At 36.4% G+C, this 26965-nt stretch overlaps 3 protein-coding genes across 3 annotated transcripts; 2 read left to right on the top strand and 1 right to left on the bottom strand.

Annotated features, from left to right (window-relative positions):
• Window positions 1-264: 264 nt before the first annotated feature.
• Window positions 265-26965, top strand: LOC143431071 (uncharacterized). Its single transcript, XM_076907577.1, has 8 exons — window positions 265-507; window positions 17905-17967; window positions 22394-22461; window positions 23650-23764; window positions 24514-24682; window positions 25325-25467; window positions 25874-26004; window positions 26599-26965. The coding sequence occupies exons 1-8, from the start codon at window positions 271-273 to the stop codon at window positions 26933-26935; spliced, it is 1263 nt and encodes a 420-aa protein (XP_076763692.1). The 5' UTR covers window positions 265-270; the 3' UTR covers window positions 26936-26965.
• LOC143431084 (pancreatic lipase-related protein 2-like) lies at window positions 9472-14868 on the bottom strand. The gene is made up of 6 exons (XM_076907598.1): window positions 14811-14868; window positions 11636-11735; window positions 11412-11560; window positions 10619-10854; window positions 9776-10019; window positions 9472-9707 (listed from the first exon to the last, which is right to left on the bottom strand). The coding sequence occupies exons 1-6, from the start codon at window positions 14866-14868 to the stop codon at window positions 9472-9474; spliced, it is 1023 nt and encodes a 340-aa protein (XP_076763713.1).
• On the top strand, window positions 20568-21970 carry LOC143431097 (uncharacterized). The gene is made up of 3 exons (XM_076907611.1): window positions 20568-20621; window positions 21208-21553; window positions 21857-21970. Exons 1-3 carry the CDS (start codon window positions 20574-20576, stop codon window positions 21871-21873), a joined length of 411 nt encoding a protein of 136 aa, XP_076763726.1. The 5' UTR covers window positions 20568-20573; the 3' UTR covers window positions 21874-21970.

The following is a 26965-nucleotide window of genomic DNA, read 5'->3' as shown; positions in this document are numbered from 1 at the left end:
TTAATTTATAGTGTGGTTATTGGTGGTTAAAAATTCTTAATTATTTTAGTTAAGATGGTGGATTTTAATTTTTGAGGGTTGTTAAAGAATTCTATTTTATTAATGGCGGCTAAGCAAATTTGTTTAACTTATTTCAGTGGATATGATTAATTGCAAGGCGATATTAATTAATCGTGTGTGACGAAAAGTTCTTAATAAATTGTGTTTAAAATGGTTGTATTTTATTTTTTAAGGGTTGTTAAAGGGATTTTTGGTTGCAGCTGATCGACCATGCCAGCGGTACCAGCTGCAGCGGAGGGTGCAGCACAGCTGGAGGACCTCGACGAGCCCCCAGAGCCTCGCGTCCGTGGCGCAAGCGGAAGGGCCACCCTGATGAAGCCTCTGGTCGTCCTTGCGCTTCCTGGCATGTATTTATTCTACAAGTACAGCCAGTACAGGCGAGAACAACGCGAGCTGTCACGCAGGAGGGTCACTGAGAGGGAGCTGCAGCATCTTCATCATAAGATCGTGAGTTTTTTCTATTTTTATCCTCTGTACTTTGCAAACTTTTCGATAATGACTCTCTCTTTTACTTAAAAGAACAATTATATTGGTTTTTCAATTTTTATCTCTTGAATTTTGAAAATTGTTCACTGATAACTCCCTCCTTTACTTAAAAGGATAATTATATTAATTTTAATATTGCTCTGGAACTTTTGCTGTCTCTTCTTCTTATTCATTAATATTTACATTTATTTATGAGATAAAATTTTTAGTGACAATTGTATTAACTATTGCTCTGCAATTTTTGCTGTCTCTTCTTGTTATTTACTATATAATATTTATATCTATTTGTAAGATAACATTTTTAGTTATTATCCTGGCAAAAAGAAGAGTCATACAATTAGTTAAAAAATGATATCAGAGTCACAGAATTTGTACATAATATTATTCAGATTTTTTTCTATAAACTTTCAGTGTTCGACATTTTTATTCATTAATATTTACCTAGCACAAAAAAGAGTCATACAATTAGTTAAGAAAATCACACCAAACTCACAGAATTTATATATTATAATATTTATTATTCAGATATTTTTGTATAAATTTTCAGCGTCACATTCGACATATTTCATTTCATTTCGTTTGATTTTTCCTGAAGAAAGATATTTTTTTCATCGAGATTTCTTGAGGCCCTCGCATTGTTCTCTCAGCCATTCACGTCCACCTGTTGTGACTTTCAGAAGACTCTCTCCTCTCGTCTGCATAAAGAAACGCGAGGGTTTGATTCCTCCGTTCGAAATAGCACTACGCCCTCGCTCATCGGTGCTCATTATTTTTTCACTCAGCTTCCACGGCTACGAAGCACCCTGAAATATCCAGGCGAGCTTTATTCAGACGGCTCTGCCTTCTTCTGCATCGAATCTGAGGAAAGCTCCTTGCGTTCTCCGCGTGGAAATTATTCTTGGGATAATTAATCGTAGCTGTGGCTCACGAAAATTGCGATTTTTTTTAATGAAAGGTGTATTTTGCTATTTTTTTAAAAATAGAAGCTGCAGTTTTTATTTCTTCTATAAATTTTAATTTTATTGTGACTCTGGGATCAAATTAAAATTTTAAGGGATTTAAGGAACTTTGAATGCAAATTTTCTGTTTTTTATTTTTAATTTTTTCTAAGTTTAAAGCTTCTATCAATTATTAGAAAAATTCCAAATCTAACTAAGAAACATCAAAATCAGAAACTTAAAAATTGAAATCATCCCCATAAATCATCCCTTAAAATTTATCCACAACAAAATTCATTCACACACACGTCTCTTACTTCTCAATACACAACTCTAAAACAAAACCAGCACATAAAATCCAAAATAGCAAACAATCTACACAATTTTTCACGATCACTGCTGCATCCACCCAAAATACACTTTTAAAGAATCGATTCATCTCAGTGAAGTCTACATTTACATATTTTAACGTGACAGACGAAGTAAAAAGAAGATTTTAACATCACGTTGAAAGCTCGAAAGCGTCTCTCTCGAAGATAACCAAAGACTCAGGCGACTTCTCAGCAGGAGACGCGATGGCCACAGAAAACAGGGCTCTCTGAAGAGGGTGGGTTTCAGGAAGGGTCGAATTACCCTTGTTTAACGCGATCATAGCTCGCTGGTTGGCTCTGCATCGTCCCAAACGCTAATGTAATTAATTAATCCCCGCTCAGCTGTTCGTCGACCCTCGAAACCGCATTTCGCGTCACAAAAACCGTCCCCAGCGACGAAAAAGCTGCTCTGAGACGCTGGTTGCAACGAAGAGTCAGCCCAGAACACTGTGTATGAGTATTGATTTCCAGTCAGCTCGGTTCTGGCTGCAATCTACGAGTTTCCAACGTTGTATCAGCTATTCAATTCCCTTCGTTTGCTCAAGGATCAACGTGCAATTTCGTTTCGCGTTTCCTCGACCCTCTGCTAGATTTTTAGCCACTGCAATGGCCACTCGAGTTCCATTTAACACCTTTTTCAACTTGCAATACGAAATAATTATTTATTAAAGCATTTGTCACGTTTTTTTTTTTTATTAAAATATATTTCACTGGCTCACCTTTGACTTTTGGCTCAGCGAGTGGTTCTGCGTTGCTTTCTGCCATTCTGATGGTAATTTCTGTCGCAGAATGTTGAGATTGCTACGTGGAATTAATTGCAGTGCTATTTTATGTTTAAAATTTTGTTTAAGTTGATTTAAATGAAATGTGTTTGGTTGGTTGTGGGTGGAAGTTGGTTTTGGTAGCTTTGAACCTTTAAGGAGCCATTTTAAGTGATCCTTGGACCTCAACCTTGGCAGTAAACACGTGTGCGCAGAAGTGGCAGGTAAAAGTTGGTGGAAAGTCAAGTCCTTCTTGGATCGAAGGACTTGGTAACTCAATAACACGACTGATAACGTGCACGCTAGTCTAACGTTAAGATCGAGATCTTAGAGTGGAGGGGAACCTTAAATGGCAGCTTTTCTGCGATTCTTTCGAGGATTTCTCTTGCTTCCACCCTTTTACTGGTAAATATTCCTCTGTTTTTATTCATTTCGTGTTAAAATGCTTTGAAGTTCGAAGATTTAATGGTAAATTTAAGTAATTTCAGGCTCAATTCTTTTCTATTTGTCGATTACTGTCGATTCTACCCTTTTCACACGTCAATTTTCCTCTATTTTATTTTTTTCGTGTTTAATCAATTAATAAAATTATTCTGAGCTCGTGAAAATTGAAGAAAACTTCGAAATTCGAGCACTAAATGGTAAATTCAAATAATTCCAAGTTCAAATCTTTTCTGTTTATCGAAAGAGGGTTAAACTCACCCCAGATAGCTCGCAATCTCCCTCGTGAATCGCGAGACCACTTTACGACCCCTCAGAGACGCGTTACAGACACGTCCATCTTGATTTCCCGCGAAAAATTACGCTTCCTGTCGCGTGCCATCGATTCTTCGACGTTCAACAAAACTGCAGACAATTTTTCCAATCGTTTCGCCAATTCGAACGATGTCAAATCGAGTTCCTCGAGTGTAGACGACGACAAAAGTCCCAGCAAAAGTCCGGACAATTTTGCCAATTCGAACGATCTTAAATCGAGTTCTTCGAGCAAAAGCGACGCCAATGAACTTCCTGCGTGGCATTGAACCTTGTTACGTGCTCTCTGCACGCGCGTGCCATTTTTAGAAGCCGTTGGCTGTGCATTTTTTTCTGCCATTCTCGCAAACGGAACAAGGTCAATTAAAGAGACGCGGTCGACGACCTCGTGCAAGAGCGTTGGGGGTTGCTAATGCCATTTAGAGCGGTCGCATGAGCCCCCATGTAATTCTCAGAGCCTTAGAAATGCCGATCGATGCGGCTTTCCGGTTTCGTTGCGTTCCTCGAGGCTTGTGCAGTTGGCTGGACATTGGTTCTGCGGGTTATTTACGCGAGACATCGCCATTTTGTGTCGTTTTTTTTTTTTTAATTGAAAGATTTAAATGTTTTGTTGGATGAAGAAGTTTGGTACTTGTTAAAAAAGAATGGAAAAAAGGACTAAAGATTGTGGGATTTGGAGGAAGGTGAGTGTGTTGGTGTGTTTGCACCCTCTGCTCTTTGCTGTGGGTGCCTTTATTTTAAATAGAGGGACTTAAATCTTCAATTGAACGAATAAGTTTGTTACTTGTTAAAAAAGAATAAAAAAAAAAAAAAATAGAAATAGTGAGATTATTGAGAAGTTGAATATATGTCGATGTGAGTGCACCCTCTGCTCTCTGCTATGGGTGCTGTGGACGCTGTGAATACCATTGAATTGCTAGAAATGACTGAAAAATAGTTATCTGCTAAAATATCAAGATATTTGTTATTTTTAATTAATTTCAAGCAATATAGAAGCAATTTTAATAATTTTTCGAATATGTCGACGCGTTTGCACCCTCTGCTCTCTGCTGTGGGTGCTCTGAATACCCCTGAATTACTAAAAACGACTGACTACTAAGATATTCGTTAATCTTAAATTAATCTCACAATTTTCGAGCCACACGTGGACATTTTGGAATTTATTTATTTTTTTTGAATATGTCGACGTATTTGCACCCTCTGCTCTCTGCTGTGGGTGCTGTGAATACCCCTGAATTGCTAGAAACGACTGACATTTGTTAATTTTAAATTAATTTCACAATTTTCGAGCCAAGCATGGACATTTTGGAATTTATTTATTTTAAACAAACCAGTTGATCCGTCGTCGCTTTGAATAATTCCCAGCTGTAATTACCGCGAAGCCTGGCCCTCCAGTTTTTAGGAGGCCCTCTCGAGCGCACACTCGCACTCGTTCTCTGAAGTGACCTTAAAAATGAACGACGTTGTTGTCGAGGATGCGCCCGTTTATCTCCGCGACACGAGAACGATAAAAGTGCCAGCCTGGCGACGATAATCAGAGCCTTTCTTCTTAATTAACAGCTTGAAAAAAGTTTCGAGGATTTCGTACGAAAAATCCAGCCCAGAATCAAACGACCCGCCTCCACGGACGCCATTAATCGGTTTTCGTCCCACTTTCGAACAATCTCGCCACTGAAAATTAGAAACAGAATTCTGCAGTGATAAATGCGAGCTCTGGTCGAACAATGGCGGTTCGTTCTTCGCTCGAGGGCATAATTCGGTGCATCCAACCCTTCTGGCGGTCGTTAATGGCCTCCTGCAGGGGTTGCTACGCATTGTCTCCGCGTTTCCTTCGAAACGGATGGAAAATGCATCGTGCAGAATTTTTTTTAACGATATGGAACGATTTTGCTGGGTCTGAGAACTCTTAAAGTCGAATTTCTAGATTTTCTAAGCGACGAGAAGAATTTTTCTAATTTCTGAAACTTAGAGCAGCCTTTTCGTCGCATATTCCGCGTCTGAGACCTCTCAAATTCGAATTCTACAATTTTTCTAAGTAACTAAAAGAATCTTTCTAATTTTCGAACTCTCGATTTCGAATTTTAGAATTTTCTAAGCGACCAGAAGATTTTTTATAATTTTTGAAACTTAAAGCAACCATTTCTTCTCATATTTTACGTCTGAGACCTCTCAAATTCGAATTCTACAATTTTCTAAGCGACCAGAATAATCTTTCTAATTTCTAAAACTTAAAGCAACCATTTCGTCGCGTATTCCACGTCTGAGACCTCTCAAATTCAAATCCTAATCTTTAAATACCATTTTTTCAATTTTCAAGATTTAAATCGACGATTCAATCTCGAATTTCATATCAGAGCTACATAAAATCTTATCGACAGTTATTTCCCACGATGGTCCATTTAAAGCACGAAAACGAAACGTTCGAGAAGTCGAACGAGTCCCCAGAGACAGCCAACCAGATCTCTCGAAACGTTCTCCAGCAGAACTGCTGGCATTTCAGTGGCACCTTTAATGGCCCTCACGCATGGAGTCTGCAAACAGTAGTTTCTCGACTCGTGTGCACGAAAAAGAAAGAAAAATAGAGCAGAAATGGGACGAGAGGGACAAGTGACAGCACGTGACGTTTATGGTTGCCGTTAATGAGCCGTTTCTCTGCCTCCAGCGTCAACTATGAGCCTTCAACTTCCACAATTCTATTCTTAGCAGTGTTCTTCTATTTTTAAACAGAATTGTCATCGTCTTCGATGCTATATCTAATTTTATAATTAATTAAATAGCCAGTGACTATTTTTGAGGCGTTGTGCGATGATTGGTCTTTGATTGAATGCGAGAATTGGTCCTCGAAGTCTCCTCTGCGACTGGCCATGGCACTCGAGGGACTTGCACGACAGAAACGTGGACGCTCGAGTCTTTACAGCCTGCTCTTTCAAGACTAGGGTCATCTATAACCTCAGCATAGGTCGTCGATCGTTATCGACCTGTCGCTGGTGAATTTTTCAGCACACTGGGTTCACTGACCCTTGAGTACCGTCTCGAGATCCCAAGATTTCGTCGCCTCTACTATATCGCCTCTACTGTGCCCTTTACGATTTTATTAAAGCTCAACCATTCCACTGATCGCTTTCATACTTCACACATTCAATTCTGCAACCTTTCTCGTTAATTAGAAATTTTTTCACTTTGTTTTTATCGTGTTTTGGTCCCTAAAAATATTTGTAAACGCTTGGCGTGGATGTGATGGATACTTGAGAGTAGCCAGCGACTTTAACAATTTTTTAAAGCTCAACCATTCCACTGATCGCTTTCATACTTCACACATTCAATTCTGCAACCTTTCTCGTTAATTAGAAATTTTTTCACTTCGTTTTTATCGTGTTTTGGTCCCTAAAAATATTTGTAAACGCTTGGCGTGGATGTGATGGACACTTGAGAGTAGCGAGCGACTTTAACAATTTTTTAAAGCACAACCATTGCACTGATCAGTTTCATACTTCATACATTCATTTCAGCAACCTTTCTCGTTAATTAGAAATTTTTTCACTGCGTTTCTGTCGTGTTTTGATATCTAAAAATATTTGTAAACGTTTGGCGTGGATGTGATGGATACCTGAGAGTAGCGAGCGACTTTAACAATTTTTTAAAGCACAACCAGTGCACTCATCAGTTTCATACTTCACACATTAATTTCAGCAACCTTTCTCGTTAATTAGAAATTTTTTCACTGCGTTTCTGTCGTGTCTTGATATCTAAAAATATTTGTAAACGTTTGGCGTGGATGTGATGGATACTTGAGAGTAGCGAGCGACTTTAACAATTTTTTAAAGCACAACCATTGCACTGATCAGTTTCATACTTCACACATTAATTTCAGCGACCTTTCTCGTTAATTAGAAATTTTTTCACTGCGTTTCTGTCGTGTTTTGATATCTAAAAATATTTGTAAACGTTTGGCGTGGACGTGGTAGATACTTGAGAGTAGCGAGCGATTTTTAAAGGGCGGAAGTGGCCACTCGCGATCGAAGATGGCGCAATAACGAAAGGTCAGGTGGTCTAAGAAGTATAGTCGGACAAACAGTTCTCTGCTTTGCATAAATCATCCATCGATTCATCGGGTTTTCAGTCTATTCTGCGAGGCTCCACGATTCATCTAACAATAAGCACACCCTTAAGCTGCCTCTCGAGAGATACTCCCCTAAGAGTTTGCTTGGATTCTTCTCAATATTCGAGACGATGCTTCGATGCTCCAACGCTTACCTAAATCGTCGAGACGAATTTTTTACTTAGAATGCGATGGGTTCTTGTTCGACTGTTTATTTAATTTGACGATGAGAGAATTTATGTTTGGAGTTAGTTGAGGGTGGATTTTATGGCGATTTGAGGGGTGTGTGAATTTTATTTGTATGAAGTTTTCAAGTTGAAGGTTGTACGAATTTTATTTGCATGAATTTTTCAAGTTGTGTGAAGATGAAGGAATTTTATTTTGCAAGAGGGTGAATTTTGTATGAATTTTCCTATTTATGTGAAGCTGAATGAATTTTATTTTGCAAGGGTATGAATTTTATTTGAATTTTCCAAGCTAATGGAAGGTGAATAAATTTTATTTTACAAAAGAGTGAATTTTTGTATGAATTTTCCTAATTAATGAATTGTATTTTGCAAGTGGATGAATAAAAATTGACTATCCAAAATTTTCTGAAGCTCCATGAATTTTATTTTGCAAAAGGGTGAATTCCATTGGAATTTTCTTAATTATCTGAAGTTCTATGGATTTTATTTTGCAAAAGGGTGAATTCCTTTTGAATTTTCCAAACGATATACCATCAAATGAATTTTACTTCACAAAAGACTGAATCCTCTTCAACTTTTCAGAAGCTGAATGAATTTTATCTCCAAAAACAAGTTCCTCTTGTCACGTAACCTTCACCTTACGAAACTTCCGGTCGACTCGAATCCTCGAGGGTCCTCTGGCCACTCGAGCCCCTCTGATTCCACCGGAAATATCACCCTCTCTGAACATCCGATGCACTTTCTCATCCAAACATTCCAAGTTTCAACTTCTCCGCCAACTGTCGATATTTTTTAGAAACAGATTCCAATTTTTAGGTTCGATTTATCGATGGGGTGGGTTTGAAAAGCGTCACGTTGGCTCGTTTGAATTTTTAATCATCAGAAAGGGGTGAAATTGGAGTGAAAAGGGTTGCAAAGGGACGAAACTCGACTGAAAAGGGTTGCTTTCGAAGCAGAGTTGGAAATGGAAGGATTTATGGATCGCGAACTGTTCGCGAAACGGGACAAAAGCGAAGAGGCTGCGGGGGTGGTTTTTGTCAATGCGACAATGAGAGATTGGAATCTCTGAAACACTCAGACGAAATTTCGTCAACGATTCTAAATATTTCTTTTATTTTTTCACTCAAAAATCTCCAAATTTTTGCTTTAACAAACATCAATAAAAATTACTAAATAATTCTAAGCTAAAAAAAAAAATTAAATATGCTACGATTTTCTTTCTAAATTAAAGAGAATTTAGCTATAGAAAAATTTGGACCAAATTTTTGCTTCAACAAACATCAATAAAAATTGCAAAATATAATAATTCTAAGCTAAAAAAAATACCAAGTGTGCCACGATTTTATTTCTAAATTAAAAAGAATTTAGCTAAAGAAAAATATGGACCAAATTTTGGCTTCAACAAACATCAATAAAAATTGCAAATTCTAACTTAAATTAACTGTAAGAAATGCATTCTCCAAATGCATAATTTTAATTTAAAAAAAAACCAAATGTGTCACTTGATTTTCCTTTATTTCTAAAATAAAAAACACTATCTAAAAGGCATCTTTTCGCAAAGAAAAATATGAAATCTGCTCAGAAAGCACTGCAAAATAAAACCAGCACTCAGCATTGGACCCCATCCAACAGCAATTTTCTCTCGCCTCTAACACTCTTAATTGCCCACCCATTGCCAAAATCCCCCAGAAACCCTCAAACCAATCAAAAGAGCCAGTTCACATCGTGCTCGAGCGTTCAGCAACAAATCAAAGGCACGCCTGACGAAAACTCAGACGCTTCGACGTACTCGTTCGGTTCATCCAAACGATCAGATCATTTTCCAATATACCCAGTGACATTTCTGGCGTATGGTGGCTGCGCATTGGTCCTCAAATAGAACTTTCCTCTGACTCTTGGGTCCACTGCGAATCCCATCAGCGCATCTGGCGTCCATTTACAATTGACTGGGACGCTTGGATGCCATTTTGGACACCTGCTCGCAGGGAATCCTGTTGGATTTCTCACTGACTCTGCGTAGAACATCCATGCTCGATTGTGTCCGCACGCAACTGGCATAAAAACCAAGATTAATTAGAAAATGACGAGTTTAAGTGGGTTGGTTTGGTCAGAAACGCACTGTATTGATTTGTGAGTCTTGTCAGGCTCATTCGAATGATGTTGCCCAGACTGCAACCAGGTTGCACAGGCCTGCCACCGTTTGGATAGAAGTCCACGTGACCCAAGGGCTCTGGAAAACCGAAACGACCGCCATCTGTGTGGATCACGTCGACGAATATGGCGTCTGTTTTGGCCAAGTGCCCGTCTGTGCCTGTGTTCATGTACAGAGGGTAGGCTGCGTCCAATCCTGTGATTCTTCCCACCTATTATCCACCATTTTTAGTTAATTACTTCGTTTAGAGATGTTTTAAATAAATTTTTAATGGAATAGTTGATAATTTTGAGGATTATTTAGAGTTTGATGGATCAGGTTGCAGTAGAACTTATTAATCTCTATTGGGTTCTGTTTAAATGCTTGCTGACTATAGAATAATCACTAAATTTAAGTGATAAGGCATGCTGATGATAGAGTTACGATTCTACTTGAAATTTGGGTATAGAAATTTAATTTTGACAAAATTTTGAGGAATAATTCAGGGTTCGATGGATCTGATGTCAGTAGGGCTTATTGGGTTCTGTTTAAATGCTTGGTGACTGTGGAATAATCACTAAATTTAAGTGATAACGCATGCTAAAGTTAGGTTTAGGGTTCTACTTGATATATGGCTACAGAAATTTAATTTTGGAAAAGAATTTGAGAAGTTATTCAGAGTTTAATGGATCAGATGTCAGCAGAACTTATTTGGTTCTATTTAAAAGCTTGCTGATAACAGAATAATCACAAAATTTTAATGATAACGCACTCAAAAGTTAAGATTAGAATTCTACTCGCAATCTAATTAATTTCTTCACTTAAATTTACCTTGCGAGGGGCCAAAGCTTTGCCCATAAACCCAGCGATCTCAGCGCCAAGGCTGAAACCAATCACGTGCAAGCTGGACAGAGACACTGCTCTCTGATTGGCCAGCCAGTTGACCAATAAGGCGACTCGTGGGCCGACTATTCTCGTGTTTCGCACTGCTGTCACGTACCATGGCAACCCTGCCAATCTCGCCCAGTTTACTAAAATTACGTTGTAGTTTCCTCGTTTTAGATAAACTGCAAGAGATTAATCAATGTTTAAGTAATTAATTATGACGATAAATATAATTAAATAGTTCAAGTTTCAATATTAATTGTAATTTCTCAGTTTGCGAAGAAGATAAAATAATTATTGAACTGTCAATGTGTTGAAACATGTTTAAGCTCTGTTCAGAAGGTTTAAAAATAAACTAGAAGAGATTAATTAATGTATAAATAATTAATGATGACGATAAATAATTAAATAGTTCAAATTTGAATATTAATTGAAAATTTTCAGTTTATTAAGAAGATAAAATAATTATTGAACTGTCAATGTGTTTGTATATGCTTTGACTGTATTTGAAAGGTTTAAGGTGTGTTCACAATGATTCATCTAAAAGATTTCTTCATCTAAACCAAGTGAAAGGAATTAAACATGGCTTGAAGCAATTTTTCTCAGATAAAACGATAGATTTCGAAACTTTATATCATCTGATCGCACCAAACAATGCTCTTCTCGAGTTCTCGTGAGAAAATGAAGATCAAAGCGTGAGAACCTGAACTAAAATACTAAAAAATAATTCTAAAAGTACCATTTCGAATGGCAGCAGCGCCTCCTCCAGTTATGCTGTTGCTGTATCCATGAATAAAAATTACAGTTGGATGTGTCACATCAAAATTGCTTCTTCTCAAAGAAAATGGGTCAGAAATGTTCAATATGTCGCCACAAATTGGATTCTTCCTAAAAAAAAAAATTATAAAAATAATTACAAACTTTATTTTCACTTATTTGGATTTTGATTGGAGAAATATGTACCTGGTGAACAAAACGAACTCGATATCTCGATCCACATCGATTGGACAGCAATACGAGCAGGTGCCATAAGGAAGGGGCGATAAATGCAGAGGATTCTCGCCTGAAAAAAAAGAAATTTCGATGGTGGTTACTTGAAAGTCTCTCGTGAAGATTTGCAGCCCTAATTGGACGCCATCTTCGACATTGAACCTGAAAATGGCGCGTGAATGTCGCCAGGGTACTTTCTTTTATCAACCACGTGTCTTAAAAGGAACTGTTAAGGCTCTGACGAAATGTTAAGTGGATCGACTTTCTCGATCACTTCCTGGAACCACTTTCATATTGTAATTCGTAATTTTAAGGTACACCCACAATTGAATATCATTTTATTCATCTACACCAATAATTAAACCTTCTATCAATTATTATATCGCATTAGTAAATTTAAAAAATGAAAAGAAATGTGAAAATAGAATTTTAAAAGCTTTGAGGAATTTTTAAAAATTTGTAGAGAGTTGTTAGAAATTTATATCAATAGTTTAACACTCTATTAATTATCACATCGCATTAATAAATTTAAAAATTGAAAAGAAATATTAAAATAAAGTTTTAGAAATTCTAATAAATTTTAAAAATAGTAGAGGGTTGTCAAAAATAAAATAAAATTATAATTTGAGGTGTAAAGTGTTAAATAAACTCACAAAAATTGTTTAAATTTAAAAGCAAGTTTAAAAAATTCAAATGAATTTTAAAAATAGCAGAGGCTTATTAAAAATGAAATAAAAATATAGTTTGAGGTGCAAAGGGTTAAATAAACTCACAGAAATTTATTAAGCGATCTTCAGTCTCTAAAATGAAGTCAAAACACGAGACCAGAAGCGTTGCTCTCGTTTATGCACGCCTCAGTTGCAAGGAACGCTCACTTTCGATCTTCAGACGCAACAAAATACAAAGATGCAGGTGTTAGCCGCAGTGAAAGTCACTGAAAACTCCTGCCAGCCGTGGAGCAATCGTTTATCAACACTGGGTGGTGAAAAATCAGGGAAATGAAATCGTTTTCGAGGAAGTGAACAGAGCAATGTCGACATTCTTCGAGGAAACGAGGCACTGTGATGATTTAAGCGAGTCTGTCGTGTCGCGTAATTGTTTGCTCGTTTGCGACCTTGCTATTAACTCGCATAATCGACCGAGATTCTGTCAGGATAAAATGTAAAACCATTTTTCAATGAGCTAGCTTTGCAATTTTATTTTAACTTCTGTTGGATGTTAGTTTTGGAATTTTTTTCGGGGTTTGGTCGAGTTACTTTTGGAATAATTTTTAGTGGGTTTAATTAGGCTACCTTCGAAGATTATTAGGATTTTTTTTTGCAAAATTTGGTCAACTATTTTATGAGATATATAAAATATTTTGTTGTTGCTTTCTTAATTTCTGTTGGTCTACTTTTGGAATTTTTTCTGGCGTCAATTGGGTTACTTTTGGAATAATTTTTAGTGGGTTTAATTAAGCTACCTTTGAAGGTTATTAGAATATTTTTTTGCAAAATTTGGTCAATTATTTTATGAGATTTATGGAATATTTTGTTGTTGCCCTTTAATTTCAGTTCGGTTAGTTTTGGAATTTTTTTTTGGGTTTAGTTGAGTTACTTTTGGAACACTTCTTAGTGGTTTTAATTAAGCTACTTCTGAAGATTATTAGATAATTTTTTTGCAGAATTCGTCCAACTATTTTACGAGATATCTGGAATATTTTGTCGTTGGTCCTAATTTAACTACTTTTGGGTATTTTTGGGTTAATTTTTTTGAAAATTTGTTGAGAACTATTCTTATAAATACGACAAGAGATTAATTTATGCGATGCAAATCGAGATAGCTGGAAAGTGCGTCGATCTTTACGATCGAGAGCACCGCGACAGGTAACAGGTTTCATGCGCGCGGAAATTTTGGAATTTCTGGACCACAGCACTTTCTACTTTCTTCTGTCCGTGGGAAATTCGTTACACCAGCTCTCTGTGCCAATTATCTCGACACAGACCTTCAATTTTTTCGACGAAATCATTTTAACACACTTTTTCACCAAATTCAAAATTCTGTGAAACCAAATAATTAGTAGAAATTAAAATAACTGTAATCTGGTTAATAATAGTCAGAAAAAGAGTATTTTTATAGTTTCTATCTTTGTTCACTCATTTTATTTTGTTAATGACTCTAATTTTAATTAATTAGCAACGAAACAAGAAAAAATTGAAGAGCAGACGAACTCTAAGCTTCAAATTACTGATCAGAGCGACATCTGAACACGAATAAGAAACACGTGGACTTACTCTTATTAATCTTAAGTAATTAACTCTTTTTATATCGAATTATTTCATTAGTGCTCTGTAATCAGTGACGAGTGACTATTTTATTAGTCATTGCATCGATCAATTATTTAATAATCTTAACAAAAACAAGAAACAACTATTAAATGTATCAAAATTTAAATGTCTTGGTTTTAAAAATTGTTTTATATTAGTGAAAGATTTTGAGGATGAATATTTCTGATTTTGAGCTAAAAATTGAAGCTCTGAGAGTTGAAATTTTGAGATCTGAAGCTATAAAGTTTAAATCTCTGCACTTTGAACCTTTCAGAATTGAATTTCTCAGTTTTGAAGGTTTAAAAATTGAATCTGACATCTTTGGACCTTTCAGAATTGAAACTCTAAGCTCTGGACCTTTAAAAATTAAATCTCTGAACTCTGAGACTTTAAGAATGGAATCTCAAAGCTCTGGACCTTTAAAAATTAAATCTCTGAACTTTGAACCTTTCAGAATTGAATTTCTCAGCTTTGAACCTTTCAGAATGGAATCTCACATCTTTGAATCTTTCAGAATTGAAACTCTAAGCTCTGAAGCTTTAAAAATTGAACTCTGAAGCTTTAAGAATCGAATCTCAAAGCTGTGGACCTTTAAAAATTAAATCTCTGAACTCTGAAGCTCGAAAAATTGAAACTCTAATTTTGATGATGAATATTTCTGCTCGTCGAACTTAATTAATTAACCAATGAATGACAAAAATTTTTAAGATCGTTTTCAAGCAGGAAGAAAGAAAATTTCTGACGATCGAACTCACTTAATTAAGATCGTTTCGAAGCACGAAAAAAGGAAATTTCTGACGATCAAACTTACTTAATTAACGATTGAAGAGAATGATCGTTACCTCTTCTGACGACGACGATACGACAGATGATAGAGGCGAGGAACAGAGGCACCACCATATCGATCGAAAGAGCCACGAAAACTGAGAGGACCAGGTTCACTGGTGGACAACAGGCGCGGGAGCAAACTGGCAGAAATCGAAAGCGTACTTCGAGGATTTCGAGCATGACGCGTGCCACGAGTTTGCCTGCCTCTTTTTCCTTCCCTCTTTGCGAGGTCGGTGGACTCGATCGGTTCATCTGCGGAAGAGGAAGCTCAAAAATCCAAAATTAATGCGAAAGTACTTCTCAATTTCTATAATCTTTAGTGCGAAGGTAGTTCTCAATTTTTAAGTTTGGAAGCTTGAAAATTAATGCGAAGGAACTCCTCAATTTTTAAGGAACGAAGCATCGAAAATTAGTGCGAAGAAAGTTAAAAATTTCTAAGTCTCAAAGCTTCAAAATTAGTGCAAGGGAACTTCTTAATTTCTAATTTTGAAAGATCCAAAATTAGTACGGAAGAACTTCTCAATTTCCAAAATTAATGCGAAAGTAGTTCTCAATTTCTATAATCTTTAGTGCGAAGGTAGTTCTCAATTTTTAAGTTTGGAAGCTTGAAAATTAATGCGAAGGAACTTCTCAATTTTTAAGGAAGGAAGCATCGAAAATTAGTGCGAAAGAGCTTCTCAATTTTTAAGTTTGGAAGCTTGAAAATTAATGCGAAGAAAGTTAAAAATTTCTAAGTCTCAAAGCTTCAAAATTAGTGCAAGGGAACTTCTTAATTTCTAACTTTGAAAGATCCAAAATTAGTGCGGAAGAACTTCTCAATTTCGAAATTTCAAAGCTTCAAAATTAACGCAAAGGTACACCTCAGTTCCAAATCTCAAAGCTTCAAAATTAGTGCGAGGGAACTTCTCAATTTCTAAGTATGGAAGCTTATAAATTTATGTGATAGCAATTCTCAATTTTTAAATTTCAAAGCCCCAAAATTAATGCGAAGATATTTCTCAATTTCCAAATTTCAAAGGCCCAAAATTTTGTGCGAAGAAACTTCTTAATTTCCAAACTTCAAAGCCCCAAAATTAGTGCAAAGGAACTCCTTATTTTCTAAGTTTGAAGGTTCCAAAATTAGTGCGTTTCCAACTCCCAATTTCAAAATTTCAGAGCTCCAAAATCAGTGTGTTTCCAACTCTTAATTTCCAAACATTAAAGCTCCAAAATTAGTGTAATTGCAACTCCCAATTTCCAAATTTCAAAGCTCCAAAATTAGCGCCAAGGTACTTCTCAATTTCCAAATTCTCAAGCTTCAAAATTAGTGTAATCACACCTCTCAATATCCAAATTTCAAAGCTCCAAAATTACTGTAAACCCACTTCTCGATATGAGAACCTCTCAATCTCCAAAACAACAGCAGTGACGCCAGAATTCGATTGGAGAACGCGTCTTCCTGCACAGCAGTCCTCGACTACAACCGGAAGGGACGAATCGCGAGCTAATCGAAAGCCAGAGCCGTCGATTTTCGACTGTATCGAATGTGAATCGAGCAATTTCCAGCGTGTAACTTAGTTAATCGACTCGACTGCGATTTCGAGGGACTTAATCGACTCTGAAGTCCGTTTGCTGCTCGATTTGGAGAACTGTGGAGCTGGCGAACGAGCGTGATGGAGAGGAACGGGTTGCAGCATCCGTGAGAACAAGAAACGAGCAGGAAAAAGGTCGATTACGACATCGATTGGTTACTGCAGATAGTGTGGAGGTTGTTACGATATTAGATGGAAGAATGTTGCGATACATTCTGTTTTTGCGGCTCATGAAAGTGTACGAAATTAGTATGAAAGCAGTTCTTGATTTTCTGTGTGTTAAAGATTGAAGATGGAGCAAAGGTTCTGTGGATTTTTGAGTTTTGATGCTTCAGAGTTTGTTTGATGGCAATTGTTTATTTTTAAGTGTCAAAGATTCTAAATTAGGGTGATTGTAATTCTAAATTTTTTAGTTTGGAAGCTTTAAAATTACTGCAAAGGTACTCCTCAATTTCTAAATTTCAAAGCTCTAAAATTAACGCGAAGAAATTTTTTAATTTCCAAATTTCAAAGCCTCAAAATTAATGCAAAGGAATTTCTCAATTTCCAAATTTCAAAGCCTCAAAATTAGTGGGAAGGTACTCCTCAATTTCTAAGTTTGAAAGCTCCAAAATTAGTGCAAAGATTTTCACAATTTCAAAGTCTCAAAGCTCCAAAATTAACGCGAAAGAATTTCTATATTTTTAAATCTCGAAGCTCCAAAATTAATATTATTGCAATTCTCAGTTTCTAAGTCTGAAAACTCTAAAATTAGTGCAATGGAAATTCTCAGTTTCTAAGTTTCAAAGCTCCAAAAATATTGTTATTAAAATTCTCAATTTTTAAGTTTGAAAGCTGAAAAAATATATTGGCGGTACTCTTCAATTTCTAAATTTAAAAACTCCAAAATTAGTGTGATTACAGTGCCCAATTTCTAAATTTCAAAGCTTTAAATATATTGCGAAGGAACTTTTCAATTTCTAAGTCTCAAAGCCCCTAGAAAACAACTTAAATCTCCTCTCAAAGTTTTAAAACTACTACAAAGACACTTCTTCATAAATTTTCAAGAAAAATGAGAAGAAATAAGAAGAAAAATAAAATAAAATTTCCAAGAAGAAAAATATTGCAAATGAACTTCTCAATTTCTAAATCTCAAAGCCTCCAAAATATCTCTCAGTTCCTCCCTAATTTTAAAAATTCTTCTCCAAAAATATCCAACAATAATAATACTTTTACGAATTCTTAATAAAACTGCAAACCACTTAGCATGAAACTATAATACTAATAAAATCGTAAATCACTTCTTCTTCTCAGTGAACTCCATTTAAGTTCCAAAGTAACTCTCGTTCACGATCGAGTAAACATCGAAGCTCGAGCTCTGTTTACAGTGTTTCGCAATCGTCTCGATGAAACTGTTCCAGAAGGCTCGTAGAGCTCGAGAAGAACAGACTGATGCGTGTACGCTGATCGACAGTTCAATTAATATTATCGAATATAATGAAATTCTATCAATTTATGTCACTTGGATTAACGAATGTGGTATTTGGTCTCGTTTCAGGACAAACTGTTGACCAAGCTGGAGAAGAACGAACCAGAACTGGCTTCTTCACAGGAAGACGAGGTGAGTTACTTATATTTATGATTTATGAGTTATGAGCCAAGTATTTTTCTCTTTCAATTTTAAGATATTTGTATTTCTGAGTGAATTATAGAATTAATATTTCAATTTTTCACGTGTCTTCTTCTTCAATTTCTTATTGACAATATTTTATGCGTTTCTGACATTAATTTATAATTATGGTCGATTTTAGAAGCAAAACAGTGTTACAAACCAAATTTTTACTCCAGAGAAGTAATTTAAATTTCTCATGTGTCTTTTTTTTTTTTAATTTCTTATTGAAAATATTCTATATATTTCTAAGAATAATTTACACTCAATTATGGTCGATTTTAACCAACCACAGTGTCACAATGTGTCAATAACAGAGTATGTATTAATTAATTTGAACGTTTAAAAAATATTTGAACCATATTTGGACAATTTTTGATCGATAAGACGCTTCAGAAATGAAGCTTCTGTTTAATTCGAGCGCAGGATAAAACAAATTCCGAGTAGAACGGAAATGGCCTGTCCATCGATCGAATTAATACCCCACAGAGTCCCTGAGTTGGTCCCAGTCAGATAAAGCTCTTTTCTAGCAGCCACCACCGAGTAACCTCGTTACTTCCCTCCTTGCTGCGTAATCAAGCCTAATTCGTTATGTTACCGGAAGTGGAGGTGATTATTGGCGGAGAGAATTTGATTGCTGGCGTCCTTGTGAGATGAAGGCGTTGTTTGTGAGGGATTCTCAATTTTCAGTGGATTTTATTTTACTTTGGGTAATATTGAGAAGGTTTGCAGGAGAAATGGAGATTAGAAGAGAGGTGGAGGTTGGAGACGCAAAGTTGAAGATCTGAGGGATGAAGGTTTGAGATTTGAAGCTTTGGGAGGTGAAGGCTTGAGATTTGAAGCTTTGAGAGGTGAAGGTTTGAGATTTGAAGCTTTGAGAAGTGAAGGTTTGAGATTTGAAGCTTTGAGAAGTGAAGGTTTGAGATTTGAAGCTTTGAGAGGTGAAGGTTTGAGATTTGAAGCTTCGAGAGTTGAAGGTTTCAGAGTTGAAGCTCTGAAGTTTCAAGCTTTGAGAGTTAAAGCTATGAGAGTTGAAGCCCTGAGATATGAAGAATTCAGAATTGAAGGTCTGAGATCTGATGCTTTCAGGGTTGAAGCTTTCAAAGTTCAAGCTATGAGAGTTGGCTCTTTAAGATCTGAAGCTCTGAAGTTTCAAACTTTGAAAGTTGAAGCTCTGAAGTTTCAAAATTTGAGAGTTGAAGCTCTGAAATCTCAAGCTCTGAAGTTTCAAACTTTGAGAGTTGAAGCTATGAGAGCTGAAGCTTTGAAGTTTCAAGGTTTGAGAGTTGAAGCTCTGAGATTTGAAACTTTCAAGTTTCAAGGTTTCAGAGTTGGAGCTCTGAGATCTGACACTCTGAAGTTTCAAGCTTTGAGAGTTGAAGCTTTGAAGTTTTAAACTTTGAGAGCTGTAGCTGTGAGAGTTGAAGCTCTGAAGTTTCAAGCTTCGAAAGTTGAAGCTTTGAAGTTTCAAACTTTGAGAGCTGAAGCTCTGAGAGTTGGTGCTTAGAAAATTGTAGCTCTGAGATCTGAAATTCTCAAGTTTCAAGGTATGACAGTTGAACCTCTAAAAATTGAATTTCTGAACTCCAAAACTCTAAAAATTGAATCTCAAAGCTCAGAGCCTTTGAAAATTCCATCTCAGAACTCTAAAACTTGAATCTCAAAGCTCCAAACCTTAAAAACCTAAATGTCCAAACTCTGAAACCCCAAAAAATTAAATCTCCACAATCCAAACCTCTGACCTCTTCCTGATTTTCCAAAATTCCACAAAATTAGCACCAAAAAATGTTAACCAGAGTCTCTTTCAACCCTCTCACTCAACAGCAACCCCCACAACCCTCGAGGGTGGTAATCGACGCATCGAAACAGAGCGTCGACTCCATAGAAACATTAATAGCCAATCGAGGGTGGACGTCAGAAGTCGCAGAGCCTTTGTCAGGCTCATTAATCCAGTTTCGCGAGCCATTGAACGAGCATCTCCCTTGGAAATTGCAACTTTTTTCAAGCTCAACGGCTGACCAGAAAAGGGGCGTCCATTGGACCATCGAAAATCCGTTTCGTTCACGTGTTAATTCCGTTTCAGGTCACTGTCGTCGCGAAAATAATCGACTCTGCTCGAAAATAACAACTTCACGCGGATTTTTAATTCCTCCCCTGCGAACTTTTGCTCTCACGTCAATTTCTCCCCCCTTTGAAGCGTCTCCAACGTCCATTTTTCACTCTGAATACACTGAAAAGCATCGAAACTCGTCGATTGCGTGACTCAAAGTGGAAAATTAATTTCCTGTGATGATTAACATCGTGGATAATTAAAACAGAGTTAGATGAACGATAGAGTTTTGTCAGTGAGCAATTTTCTGTCGTGCATCGTCGTAACTTCCGGTTGAATCGAATGCAGACGTCGTAGTGGAAGTAATAAGTGATTTGATGATTGTGTTTGGGATTTTTTTTTTCTTTAATGAGTGCTTTATCTGGTCGAGTTTATCTCGTTTTTGAAACTATTTATTCTTTGCAAGAAAATGTGGGATTGCAGTGTCGAGTGTTGTCAACCAGCGAGTATGAAGGTTCTTCTTGTTACCTGCACTATTGCTCTTCTTGGGTTCTCTGTAAGCGAAGTTTATTTTGTTATTCCATATTGGACTTTTTAAGTTTATCATTTGGGCTTTGACTATTTTTTTGACTAATTATTCTTGCATTTGCTCGCTTATTTTTATTTTTAAAAAATTCAATATGGTCACATATTAAGTTCTGCATAAATTGAAATTGTAAATTGAAATTGTAAGGCTTAAAAAAATTAAAAGTTTCATATTGAGCTTTTCAATTGAATAATTTAGCCTTTGGCTATTTTTTTGACTAATTATTCTTGCATTTGCTCGCTTATTTTTATTTTTAAAAAATTCAACATGGTCACATATTAAGTTCTGAATTAAGAAACACAAATTAAAATTTTAAAGCTTTAGAAAAATAATTCTGAGGTCCTCGAAGGATCTGACAATTTTTATAACCAATTATTCTTGCATTTGCTCGCCTTTTTACATTTAAAAAAAATCCAAAATCTTCACATATTAAGTTCTGCGCAAACTAAAATTGCAACTCTGGAAAAAAATAAGTCAGCTCGCTTGAAAAAAGTCCAAAATGGTCACAAATTAAGTTCTGCACAAACTAAAATTGTAACTGTCGAAAAAAAATAAGTCTGAGGTGCTTGGAGGCGCCATAGAATCCAATTCCAACGATGTGAACGTTCGAGCGAAGCGTAGTCCTCAGGATCGCATGTGTGGGCCCCCAAATGGGCCACCATGCATGCCACCGATGGGTCCACCACCTGATATGCCTGATTTCACCACTCCAATGTCAATGTCCAGTGCTGGCATCGCCAGAAGAGCTGCTGATGGCTTTGGTTATGGCTCAGATCAGGCGCAAGAGAGTTTGTCGAACCTTGCAGGGACTATGGGGACCATGGTGGGCAATGCTGCTGGTATGATGCCGGAAATGGCGGGCAGAGTGGCTGATGAGATGGGGAACATGGCTCAACGCGCTGGTATTATCGTTTATCCTTCGAATTAGTTTTTATTCTGCTGTTTTTGTGATTAGAATTATTTTTTTTATAATTGACAACATTTATTTTGGTAATTTTTAGTTATAAAAAGTGTCAAATTATGCTCACAGAGCATTATAAAAAATTATAGAAGACGTTATAGGTTCTCCAAAGTGAAAAATTTAATTTTTTTCTGTCTCATTAACACCATAAACTATTATTAATTTTTTATTTCACGTTTAATAACATGTTCCCCTTTCTCATCGTTAAATAAGGTGAATTAAATTGCGTTTTACGTTTGCATAGGTCAGATGATGGGATGAGCCAGGTGGTGGATGTCGTAGCTGAGAGTTTTGGTAGCGATGGAGTAGAAATAGTGGTCGAAGGGTGGCAGTCTGTAGATTAATTGCAATAATGTAGCGAATAAATTGACAGGAAACACGATCGAGCTCTGTTTAATGTAATTACGTCCTCAAACGCACTACAACAATCACAAATTTATTATTAAAAATATTATTCAGCTATCGTGTTCGTCAATAAAGAAATGAATACAAAAATAATTAAAATAGAAATAAATGAATAAATATAAAAATAGTTAAAATTACATTTAAATTAATTATAATTGCGACAGAATTTATTTAAATCTTCCAATCCTTGCCTGAACCATCCCCTTCGAGGCAGATTCGGGACGATAAGTCCTGTGGGCCAATCAGGGACTCCCAAAAGGGCTTCGTAGGATTTTTCCTTTGATCCTTGCTCGAGTAAACGCTGTTTGAGCACGCGAACGACTTTGATGCTGGCTCGAGAGATGGGATTTTAATTAGTTCTCGCTTTATTTCGCAGTGCGTGATCTGTGTGAACGCCAGAGCCACGATGCAGACGGCTCCCTGCGGTCATCGAGTGGTTTGCAGGTAAATTCATCGATTATTCGCTGCAGATGATGAGAATCTTTGTTGAAGCTGAAATTTTCTGTTGTTGGAAACTTTTAAATGCGAATTTTTTAGCGCTGGAAATTTTTAAATGGGAATTTTCTGTCGCTGAAAATTCAGAAATGGCAATTTTCTGTTTTTGGCGATTTTCTATCGCAGGAAATTTAGAAAAGAAAATTTTCTATCACTGCAAATTCATAGAAGGAAATTTTCTAGCACTAAAAATTCATAATAGGAAATTTTCCATCGCTGAGAATCCATAATTGGAAATTTTCTATCGCAGAAAATTCAGAAATGGATATTTTCTGTTCTTGGGGACTTTCTATCACAGTAAATTTAGAAATAAAAATTTCCTATCGCTGAGAATCCATAAAAGAGAATTTTCTGTGGCTGAGAATCTGTAAAAGGAAATTTTCAAACACTGAAAATTCATAAAAGGAAATTTTCTAACGCTGAAAATTCAGAAATGGAAATTTTCTGCTCTTGGGGAGTTTCTATTGCAAAAAATTCATAAAAGGAAATTTTCTAGCACTGAAAATTTATGAAAGAAAATTTTCTATCACTGAAAATTCATAGAAGAAAATTTTCTATCACAGAAAATTAAGAGAATTAAATTTTCTATCGCTGAAAGTTCACAAATTGAAATTTTTAATCACTGAAAATTCAGAAATGGAAATTTTCTATTACTGAGCACTTCCTATTGCTAAAAATTTGAGAATAGGAATTTTCTATCGCTGAAAATTCACAAACTCAAATTTTCCATCGCTAAAAATTCAGAAACCAACTTTTCTACCCCTAAAAATTCACTAAAATGAAATCACCACTAGACATTGAACTCTCACACAACCAAACACAATTGCTAGCAATTCTTTCAACAAATAAAGAACATTCGCGTAAATGAAGGGTAACGACTCAGAACATTCAAATCCCAGCAAACCATAATCGCCAAAAAAAGGTGAAAACCCAAATGGCGAAAGTGTTGAACGTGAAAGGCAGTAGCATTCACTTTCATTCGACTAAAAAAAAAAAAATTCTTTGCGACACAACTGAGAACAGTGTCAGCAAATAATTTAATTTAATTTCTAACTTCGAATTTAATTTTGATTTGAGCACAGTGTCTGCAAATAATTTGATTTAATTTCTAACTTAGAATTTAATTTCGATTCGCAGACGTTGCTTCGTGAAGACGATACAAATGGCGGTCTCGCAGAGGCTTCTACCCCTGCGATGCGTGATTTGCAGGGCGAAAATCCTCCGTCTGAAGCAAACCCTCATCCCTCGAGACGTAAGTAGAGCAAATAATCACGCGACACCCCCTCTCAGCTGTTTCGTTCCCTCGCAAACTTCCCTGAACGACACTTGGAACTATTTCTCAGCTTCTGCGCCATTTTTTCACCCTCGTATCGACTCGAAACTCGACGAATACATTTTACAAACTCTGTCACGACTCTGTTAACCCTTTGCGATTTTTTTTCAAGTGCAATTCGAGATATATTTAATAGAATTGCAAAGTTGAGGACCACTACTCTGAGATAATTAAAACCATCCCTTAAAACATTACAAAGTATCTCTCGACATCATATAAATAGAAAACAAGAAAATATCACAAATATCAGCTCTTTAAATTGAACATTTTGAACTTTGAAAAGAGAAACCCTTGAAATAACAGGAAGTCGTTAACAGAGGGTTGAAAATCATCCCTTAACCCTCTACAAAGTACATCTCCACACTCTTAAATAAAAAAAAAGAAAATATCACAAATATCAGCTCTTTAAAGTGAATTTAAATTGCTCACAAGTTTCAACCCTCTGAAATAATTAAAATCAACCCTTAAACATTCACAAAGTATTCCAAATGACATCATTAAATAAAAAAAAAAAAAGGAAATATCACAAATAGCTCTTTAAACGGACTTTGAACAGAGAAACCCTTGAAATAACAGGAAGTCGTTACCAGAAGACTAAAAATCGACCATCCAGCATGCACCACAGTTCATCAGTAACCAACATCCGGTCTGTTCTTTCCCTTTTCCAGTACTCAATGTCAGGAAAGTCGTGGGTGCTGCCTCAGAGCGCGTCAGAGTACAACATGAGAACAGGAGCGTCAGTGGGGGTGGCTGGTCCAGGTGGCAGATGGGTAACCGGAAGTGTCCCAGCCTCCGCGTCCCTGTACTCCATGGCCAGCAGCTCGTCCTCGATTTCTGGTTCGTAACTCGCGACGTTTCAAGCGCACGTGGCCACTCGTTTCGTTTATTCTCGCTGGTCTGAGAGGAAAATAACGCGTGCCGGTGAAATCCTTGGGGAAATTTCCGGTTTCGAGCGTACTTTGTGCTGGTTCGACTCTGATAGTTCGTTCTGTACGCTATGCTTTCGTATTGTGGCTCGAGAGTATTTAAATTTGAAATTTACTGTGAAATTTGTGTCGATAAAATTGCAAGGATTACTTGTGATATATTTTTTAAAAAATTATGGTGTAGTTTATGAAGGTTCTATGGTGTTAAATTAATTTTTGGAGGATCTGTCAATACTGTAAAATTGTGGTTTGAGAGAGTCGATTAGAATATTTTAGGTATTTAAATTTGGAATTTACTGTGAAATTTGTGTTGATAAAATTGCATGAATTACTTTTAATATATTTTTTAAAAAATTATGGCACAGCTTATGAAGGTTCTATGGTGTTAAATTAATTTTTGGAGGATCTGTCAATATTGTAAAAATTATTTTTGGTATATTTTTGAGGCAATATGGTGTCTCTTGTGCTAAATAAATTTTTTATACTGAATTTTAAATAATTAGAAGAGAATTTAGATGAAATTTAAGAAAATGTGGCTCTGATCTTGTTTCAGGGGTGTCTTCCGTATCTTCTTCGAGCTCGTCTTCGGCAAACAGCACAGGAAGCTCTAGTTTCGTTAAACCAACGCGAGTGAGGCAACCTTCCGGTGCGACTTTGAGACGCTCGCAGACTCAGTCGATGAAAATGAGGATCCAGGTTCGTTTTAATTAATTTTGAGCTGTTTTCGAACGATTCTTAGCCTTAGAAAAATTATTTATGATGAAATGTAATAGAATAACATTTGTAATTATTAAAATTTGTGTAAGAAGATGTCACATACTTAATTTAATATTATTTAGCCATTATAAAACAAAATTTGCTGAAGAAAAGCAACGATAATTATTTCAATCATTTTAAAAATTTCTAAAGAGCTCAAGAAAAATTATTTATGAAGAAATATAACAGAATAACATTTGTAACTAATAAAATTAGTGCAAGAAGATGTCACATAACTAATTTAACAGTCATTATAAACAAAATTTGCTGAAGAAAAGCAACGAAAATTATTTAAAAAATTTGAAAAGGTGTCTTTTATAATATTTTTGTTAAAAATGTTGCTCAGGAGTACCAGGACCCGATCCAGCAGGTCGTCGAGGAGGAGGAGGTGATGCGAGAGAACCGTGAACGCAGATTGCCACCGATCAAGGAATTCCAGAGGGACTATCGTGCTGGAAAAGCATCCACCAGGATACGGTAATAAATTATTCAATTTTCACCACATTTATTATCAACCCTGAAGCACTCCAAGGAGATTCGAAGCTGCGTTAATATTTTAGGATCATCAATTTATAGAATTTATTTTCAAGTAACAATCACTGCACAAATTAATTATATTTTCTGTTATTGATGACAGAAAAATTATTAAACAAAAAAGAAAGAAAAACTGAAAGATGATCTCTTTTGACTTGTCAAATTTTCTAGAGCAAATTATTCTTTTATACGTGATCCATCGTCAACTTCCGTTCTCCAGATGCAATTATTCATTTAATAAATTATTCTCAATCATATTTTCAGTCTTTGATGACAGAAAATTATAAAAAAAAAAAAGAAAGATGATCTCTTTCGTCTTATCAAACTTCCTACACCAAATTATTTTCTCACACGTGATCCACCATCAACTTCCGTTCTCCAGATGCGTTCGAAATAGCTTCTTTTTGTATTAATTTATATTTTCAGTCATCGATGACAGAAAATTACAGAAAAAGATGATCTCTCTTCCAACTTATTAAACTTCTTAGACCAAACAATTCTCTCACACGTGACGCGCCCTGAACTTCCGTTCCGCAGATGCGCTCAAAAGATCGTGACTCAGCTGGAGACCTCGCCAAGCCCCAAAACGAGCACAGTACCAACCGCAACGCCCACGAAGCCCAGCACGAAGAGGCCTCAACCCGCCACGAAGCTCTCGGTGGTCCAAGAGATCCAGAAATCGAAGAAGGAGAAGGAACGCGAGAAGGAGCGCGAGAAGGCGGAGAAGGCTCGCCAGAAGGAGGAGGAGAAGGCTGAGAAGAGCAGACAGAAGGAGGCGAAGAAACTGGCGAAGGAGGAGAAGAAACGGGCGAAGAAAGAGGCGAAAGCGAGGCGAAAGGAGGCTGAGGAGGCCCTGCTCAGGGAGGAGAAGTAGTCCTCGCTGTTGTTAGACCCTCAGTGCGAT

This window comes from Xylocopa sonorina, chromosome 16, assembly GCF_050948175.1.
Source record: "Xylocopa sonorina isolate GNS202 chromosome 16, iyXylSono1_principal, whole genome shotgun sequence".
NCBI lineage: Eukaryota > Metazoa > Arthropoda > Insecta > Hymenoptera > Apidae > Xylocopa > Xylocopa sonorina.
The sequence above is the reverse complement of the archived record's forward strand: the minus strand, read 5'-3'. Positions and strand labels throughout refer to the sequence as shown.